General features: G+C 39.0%; 1 protein-coding gene across 1 annotated transcript in view; it reads right to left on the bottom strand.

Moving 5' to 3' along the window:
* Positions 1–355: 355 nt before the first annotated feature.
* Positions 356–7,462, bottom strand: part of ablim3 (actin binding LIM protein family, member 3) — a 294,982-nt gene continuing 287,875 nt past the window's right edge. The window contains exons 22-23 of the mRNA XM_080201652.1: positions 6,591–6,671; positions 356–4,624 (exon numbers count right to left, since the gene is read on the bottom strand). Of these exons, the coding sequence (XP_080057778.1) occupies positions 4,511–4,624; positions 6,591–6,671 (195 nt within the window). The 3' untranslated portion in view covers positions 356–4,510. The remainder of the gene's footprint in view (positions 4,625–6,590; positions 6,672–7,462) is intronic.

Genomic DNA, 7,462 nt, shown 5'->3' with positions numbered 1-7,462 from the left:
ACTGTCTTTTAGGTTGAGTTCTTCTTGAGGAATGACACATTTCCTTTCTTATGTAAACAAACTTCTAAATTCAAGAGACAATGAGAAAATTTCTGTGCACCGCACTTTAGGAAAGATGCCAAGAGGATACAAGAGAGGTTTACCAAGATGATGCCAGTGACGAGGAGAGATTGAAAAAATTTAATTATTCTCCTTAGAGTGGCAAAGGTTAATGGAAATCTAAAAGAGGTATTCAAAATTATGTGGGGTTTTGTTTGTTTTGAGCAAAAATGATTGTCGAATAACACAAAAGCCCAATCTTTTATGCAGAATGCAAAGAATGCAGTTCAATGCATTTATTTGATTTAGAGCAGATCAACAATGCTTATTCAGCTGAATTCCACAAGGTACAAAATGGAACATATTCGCAACAGAAAAGCTTAGGAAGATGTGTATCACTTGAGTAAAATTGTTTACAAAGGTGGGATACATAATCTGTGTGTCTTGTGGCACAGTGGTAGTACCTTACCTCTGGACCTGAAGCTCTGGGCTCAAGTACCACTTTAGAACTTGATGGCCACAGAAGGTACATTCATAACTCCCAGGTTTGATTTCCGACTTAGCTTACCGTGTAGAGTCTGCATTGTCTCCCCATGTCTGCGTGGGTTTTTTCCGGGTGCCCTGCTTTCCTCCCACAAGTCCGAAAATGTGCTGGTTAGGTGCATTGGCCATGCTAAATTCTTCCTCAGTGTATCTGAGCAGGCGCTGGAGTTTGGCAACTAGGGGAATTTCACAGTAACTTCATTGCAGTAGTAATATAAGCTTACTTGTGACACTAATAAATAAACTTGAACTGGGCCAAACAGGTTACTTGTCAGTATGCAAATTCTTCCAAATCACCTGATAGCCAGCTGTAAGAGTGGAAGGGTTTCCTGGTCAGCTCTACTGCAGAAGGAAATAACAAACTACTGCAGCCAAACATAACCATGGACCAATCCAATGGAAACCTAAGGTCATCAATGCCCTTTCAGGCATTGTAACTGGAGGAGGATAGCTCATCTAATAGGATGACACAACATACATTATGCCAAGTATTGACTTGCATATCTGTGTTATTCTCAGATAGTGGTAATCTTCAGCAGTGCAAGAAATATGTCATCAGTCCTGCTTGGTTATCATAATGACTATATATCATTTCCCTCTTTCGGTCTTGCTAATGTCAAACCCATTCCTGGGTTTTCCAGTGATGGGGGTTACATAGAACACAAAACCTCATTGACAACTCCCACCGTCAGCCAATGGTGGGTTGCCTACATCACCGCAAAATATGCTGCGGTGGGTGGTGGGGGCATGGAAGATCTCACCCAAAGACTATATACCACACTGAAAACAGCTAATGTGGAATACTTGGTACATGAGATAGCAGGAACATTGCCTATTCTGCAGCAGATCTGGCAGGGGTTCAAAGTTTTCAGGTACCAGTAGGAAACAGAGTGGTCAGAGCCGTTACCATTACTCAATGGACAAGTGAGTTGCTCTACCAACAAAGAACAGAATCATCATAGAATCCCTACTGTGCAGAAGGAGGCCATTTGGCCCATGGAGCTTGCATTGACAACATCCCACCCAGGCCATATCCCTGTAACACCACCTATTCACCTTGCTAGTCCCCTGACACTAAAGAGCAATTTAGAATGGCCAATCAACCTAACCTGCACATCTTTACAATGTGGGGGAGGGGGAAACTGGAGCACCCAGAAACAACGCACGCGGATATAGGGAGAATGTGCAAACTTCATACAGACAGAATTGAACTTAGGTCCCTGGCATTGAAAGTTTATCCCCGGAATTCAAAATAACAAAGGCAGGTGATAAGAGAGAATATAGCGTTTTATAGGTTGTCATTTTTCACATGATATCCTGTGAGGTTTCAAGCTTTTGATAGCTATAGTTCTCTTTTCCTACTAACAACATCCAGCTTTCACCAGGAATTTCCAGGATCCTGTTGTGTTTATAAATTCATCATTCAAAAATGTTATGATTTTACAAGACTTGTTCTCCATTTAGGTGAGTTAATGTGAACAACAAGAATGGAAACTGGTGCAGCCACGAAATTCCATTAAACGGTTGCTAGTATTTTAAATCAAGTTTTATTTTAAACTGAAGTGTCACACTAATTCCCATTCAATCCTTATCTGCATACTCCACACATATATCGCTGCTAACAGGAAACAGAATAAAATATGGGAGTGCATCACATTCGTAATATCAAGAGCAGAAAATATGGTATGAACATGATTATACATCATCAAAAATATAACCTCTTAACAGCCCTCAGCTTCAGGTTATCTCTGCTTCCGTACAGTGTTTGTGCTGTATAAACTTTAGAATGTAACACAGAAAAAAATGATCATTCCACACATAAAATTACCCAGGACTTACAAATGTTTAACCAGATGTGCCATTGACATGTCATGGGAAAGCTCACAAGATATTTTTAGCATAATGTTACACAATTCTGTCACTCAGAGAAGCACGAAGTGTTAAAGAAAGTTATCTCCTGAAAGTTTTCCTTTGGTTAATAGAATTATGTATAATATTTATAAAGAAAATCATATTAAATAATCTCCAGTGTAATATTATGTACACGTAAATGGTTTTAGTCAATATATTCGTGGGAATTATAAATTTATGAGTCTTGAATTTAACAATTTAAAAGTTTGATCATTCACATCCAAAATTGGGTGCATTATAACATCACATGTTGAAAAAGTTGTGTAATGCTAATACACAATGAGTTATCAGTCATTTTCATGTTTGAGAAATATGTCCAGGACGGAAGTTTAAACATTGCCAAGAGCCAAGTTATCAATTGACTGTGTCATGCTTCAGTACATTATGAACTTTTGGGCAATATTTTAAAACTCTGAGCAAAAGCAGATTATGTGGACACTGCAAAGCATTTGCGTTTTAGCAGTATCAACTCCATTCATTTGGGAAAATCAGCCCTTTGTTGCGTATATATTGGCTACGGTGTTCTGTACAATAATTACAACGGCAATGACACTTCAAAAATACTTTACAGGCTGTGAAGTGCTTTGAAATGTCCTGAGATCATGAGATGTATGATAGAGTGGCACAGTGGCATAGTGATTAGCAATGCTGCCTCACAGCGCCAGAGCCTGGGTTCAATTCTGGCCTTGGGTGACCGTCTGTGTTGAGTTTGCACATTTTCCCTGTGTCTATGTGGGTTCACTATGGGTACTTTGGTTTCATCCCACAGTCCAAAGATGTGCAGGTTAGATGGATTAGCCAGGGTAAATGTGCAGGAGAGAGGGCCTGGGTAAGATACTCTGTCAAGACAGTCTTGTAGAGATTCAAAGAAGAATACAAGTTACTCTTTAGCTTATTTTCTTTCCAGGTCCTTCCCAGAGCTGGACACAAAAGTCTTTAGCTTTGAAGTGGACTATCTCGTCATCTTAAAAAAAATTAATCCTCTCCAAGCTCAACTATCTTTCCCTACTAAGCTTCTGGGGTGTTTCAAAAAATTATCAGTAAGATTCACGGTAGCTCTTGGCTGGTAATAGTTCCACGGAGGCCTTATCGAAGTCTATAGAGTGGTATTCCTGGAATAGTCCAGACAACCATCTTTCACATCAGCAAGAGGGCAGTGAAAGATCTGCATCTCCTCACCAGAAAATAGGATGGAAGTGGACAAAATCCTGGCGGGCTGGGCTCTGCCTCAAGTTCCAACCAGATTTTTCCACTTTCCACTTTTGATCCGTGCTGGAATTCTGACTTCACAATTTCTACATCAATCAAATGCAAGTTCACACATTGTAGCTGAATTAAAATAAGCACAAATCATTTTAAGCCAAATGTACATTATTTATTTATCCAGCAGAATACAGCATTTGACAATGAGAAAACAATTATGGGCTCTATACCAATTGAGAAAATAAGTCAATAATTTCAGTAAATTGTATAACTTATAGATATGTTAAACTGCAAGATCAGAATGATTCCCATTTAGGACAATGTGCACAAAATCTATTTCAGTAATACATTATATCTGCAATACGGTCCTCTCGAGAGCTTTTGTCATTAAATCATTCTGCTTCGGTTATGTAACTTAAATGTAATTTGAAGCTTGCAGAAGGAACTGATATGAAAAAGCAAGATTGAGCAAGAAAGAAAAACCCCAAAAGATAAATAAAAAAAAGAGACAGGCGACAAAAAAATCCTAATTTATTTCAGAATTCCAATTTTAAACATGAAACTGGGCATGTGAAACATTAGTTCCAAGAAATATGATGATTAATGGATTATATCATAAAATTTCTATGATATAATGTTAATATGAACCCACAAATAACCAACATTTGCAAAACATCCATAGATACATGTAGTTTCTTAACGTTATATATGTAAACACTATGAACAGATTGTGTGATTAAATGCTCTGTATACTTGGGTAGTCATGACCTTACTATTACTGTTTCTTTGTCTCTAATAGGATTCTAATGTGTGCCTAAAAGAGCCGTGCTTGTTTTTTCAATTCGTTTCTTTTCCACAATGCAAGTCGATCAAACTCTCCAAGTGTCATTCCAAACACTCGATAGAAATCCTCTGGAGATAAGTGACGCTGCAAAAAAACAAAGAGAGCTTATAAACATGAGCAGAATTGTATTGTTTTCATGCTGAAATTAGCTGCTGCATACATTGAGCATTGCATTTGCAGCCTTCCTAACACTGACTGGTGCATTTATCTATTAAAAGTATCCAAAGGGGTGTAGCTTTATCAGTGGTGTCCTAATTTAGTATGTGCCTTACTGGGAAGTAGTGTACATTCCATAGTGTGTGTGTTGTGATAACATATATCACCTGTATATTTGAAAGTGGAGAAGATTAAATTTGATCTTAACCTATTCCATCTTTGCTAAGCCAGATGTCCATCCCTGCTTTGAACTGTATAGCACCAGCCTTGCTGAAATTTTTGTTCCCCATATTAGCCACAGAAATGTTAGAAATTGAGAGGCCACTAGTTCAGTAGCTTAGTCACTGTGGCCAATGACATTTCATATAACTTAGTCCTCATCGTATCAGGAGAATTGATGCTGGATGAGAAGAAGCCAAAACAAAATTAGGTACCTATCCAGATATTTTGGACCTTTTTCCATTCAGTGTGATGCAAACAACAGATACCAATGTGTTGCACCACTTAGAAATCTTAAAAATACTCCTGCAATATATTATTCAGAAACATTTAATAAAACCAACTGGCCTCAAAACATATGCCAAAAGCTCCTGAAGAATGTTAAATCATCAAGAAAGGCAGATGAGTGAATATCAATATCATTCCTTTGCATTACTCCAACCCCAACACAACAAGTGCTGCAATAGATGTTACATGATTTAATTCAATAGGCAGCATTGACAACAAGACATGGCAGGAGCAGAATAAGAAAGAATAATTGAGTGGAAGTCAGTCTACATTAGTTATAAAAAGGACAAAAATGATCTGTGCCACTATTTAATGATTCAAAGCATTAAAATACTCATTTTTTCTAGATTTGCCATTATTTTGTGCTTTCAGTTTAAATTACTTTATACAGAACAAATAGATACTAGATAGGGAAATTCCTTCCCTCACCTCCTGAAGTGTTATATTGCAGAGATGCTGGTGTTGGACTGAGGTAAACACAGTAAGAAGTCTCACAACACCAGGTTAAAGTCCAACAAAAAAAAGCTAGTGGCTTTTGCTACCAAATAAACCTGTTGGACTTTAACCTGGTGTTGTGAGACTTCTTACTGGGTTATATTATCACAGACGCTGCAATCATTTCTCTTATTTTAATTGGCCCTCTTTATGCACACAATGTCATGCGGTTTACATAAGAACATAAGAAATAGGAGCAGGAGTAGGCCATCTAGCCCTTCGAGCCTGCCCCGCCATTCAATAAGATCATGGCTGATCTGTCGTGGCTCAGTTCCACCTTCCCGCCTTCTCCCCATAACCCTTAATCCCCTCTCCTATCAAAAACCCATCAACCCGCGTCTTAAAAATATTTAGCGAGGCAGCCTCCACCACTTCAACGGGCAGAGAATTCCAGAGATTCACCACCCTTTGAGTGAAGAAGTTCCTCCTCAACTCTGTTCTAAACTGCCCCCCCTTTATCTTGAGGCTGTGCCCCCTAGTCCTACTGTCTTTTTTGAGCAGGAAGAGTCTCTCCACCTCTATCCTATCCATCCCATTCATCATCTTATACGTCTCAATGAGATCTCCCCTCATTCTTCTAAACTCCAACGAGTACAAGCCTAGTTTATTCAGCCTTTCCTCATAGCTCAACCCCCTCAACTCCGGTATCAGCCTAGTAAACCTCCTCTGCACTCCCTCCAAGGCCAAAATATCTTTGCGCAGGTGCGGCGCCCAAAACTGCACACAGTACTCCAGCTGCGGTGTAAACCAAACACAAGTCCAGCATATTGCTTTCATACAAACATATTTTTGATTGTTGTTGCTTGGTCCTGGACTTTGACATCATGCAAGTACATGAAAATAACAGGATCATTGAGGTATCGTAGGGATACCATTGTTTCACATCACACACCTCTAATCTTGTTCTGTCAACATCTTTTGGTAACTTATTCCGACCTCTGGTGGTTACCATTAATAGGTGAAATGGATAAATCTGGAAAGGAAAACAGGACTTAATCAATTGTATTTGGTGTAGAATGTAAATAAGAACATTGGACTACAGTTAATGGTGAGAGGCTTTGTTAGTCAGTACGATTAATAAAACAAGTCCCCTTTTCTACTGAAATGCAAGTATCTAATAAATGCGAAAAACATACTACACAACATAATGTAATCAGTGAAACCCCTTTCAAACCAACAGCCTGTGATTATTTCTCGAGATTGTTTTCCATGGAGGGGTCTTTAAGTTCAAAGCAACTTCTTCCATACAGGACGTAAGCATATGGTTATCCAGAAATGTGGTAGCCAAGAATGATCTGTCACCATAATAACTCAATTAAAATGTCAGAGAGCCCTAGCACATAAGCCTTTGATTGCTTCTGGCTGTGAACTCTGGCATTGTCAATGCTTAACTTCCACCTAACAGACTATTCCTATTCTTGGTTATTCTGTCAGTTGAGATCCTAATCTGTCTGGGGCAGCACGATGGCACAATGGTTACCACTTCTGCCCCATAGTTCCAGGGTCCCAGGTTCAATTCCCAGCTTGGGTCACTGTCTATGTTTGCACATGGATTTCCTCCAGTGCTCTGGTTTCCTCCCAGAGCCTGAAAGATATGCTGGTTAGGTGCACTGGCCATGTTAAATTCTCCCTTGTGTACAGCTGCTGGAATGTGGTGACTAGGGGATTTTCACAGTAATTTCATTGCACTGTTAACGTAAGCCTACTTGTGACTAATAAATAAACTTTTCTATGCAGACTTGCTTATTAATTACTGGCAGGAAG

This window comes from Carcharhinus amblyrhynchos, chromosome 13 (assembly GCF_965287045.1).
Source record: "Carcharhinus amblyrhynchos chromosome 13, sCarAmb.v2.hapA, whole genome shotgun sequence".
NCBI lineage: Eukaryota > Metazoa > Chordata > Chondrichthyes > Carcharhiniformes > Carcharhinidae > Carcharhinus > Carcharhinus amblyrhynchos.
The sequence above is the reverse complement of the archived record's forward strand: the minus strand, read 5'-3'. Positions and strand labels throughout refer to the sequence as shown.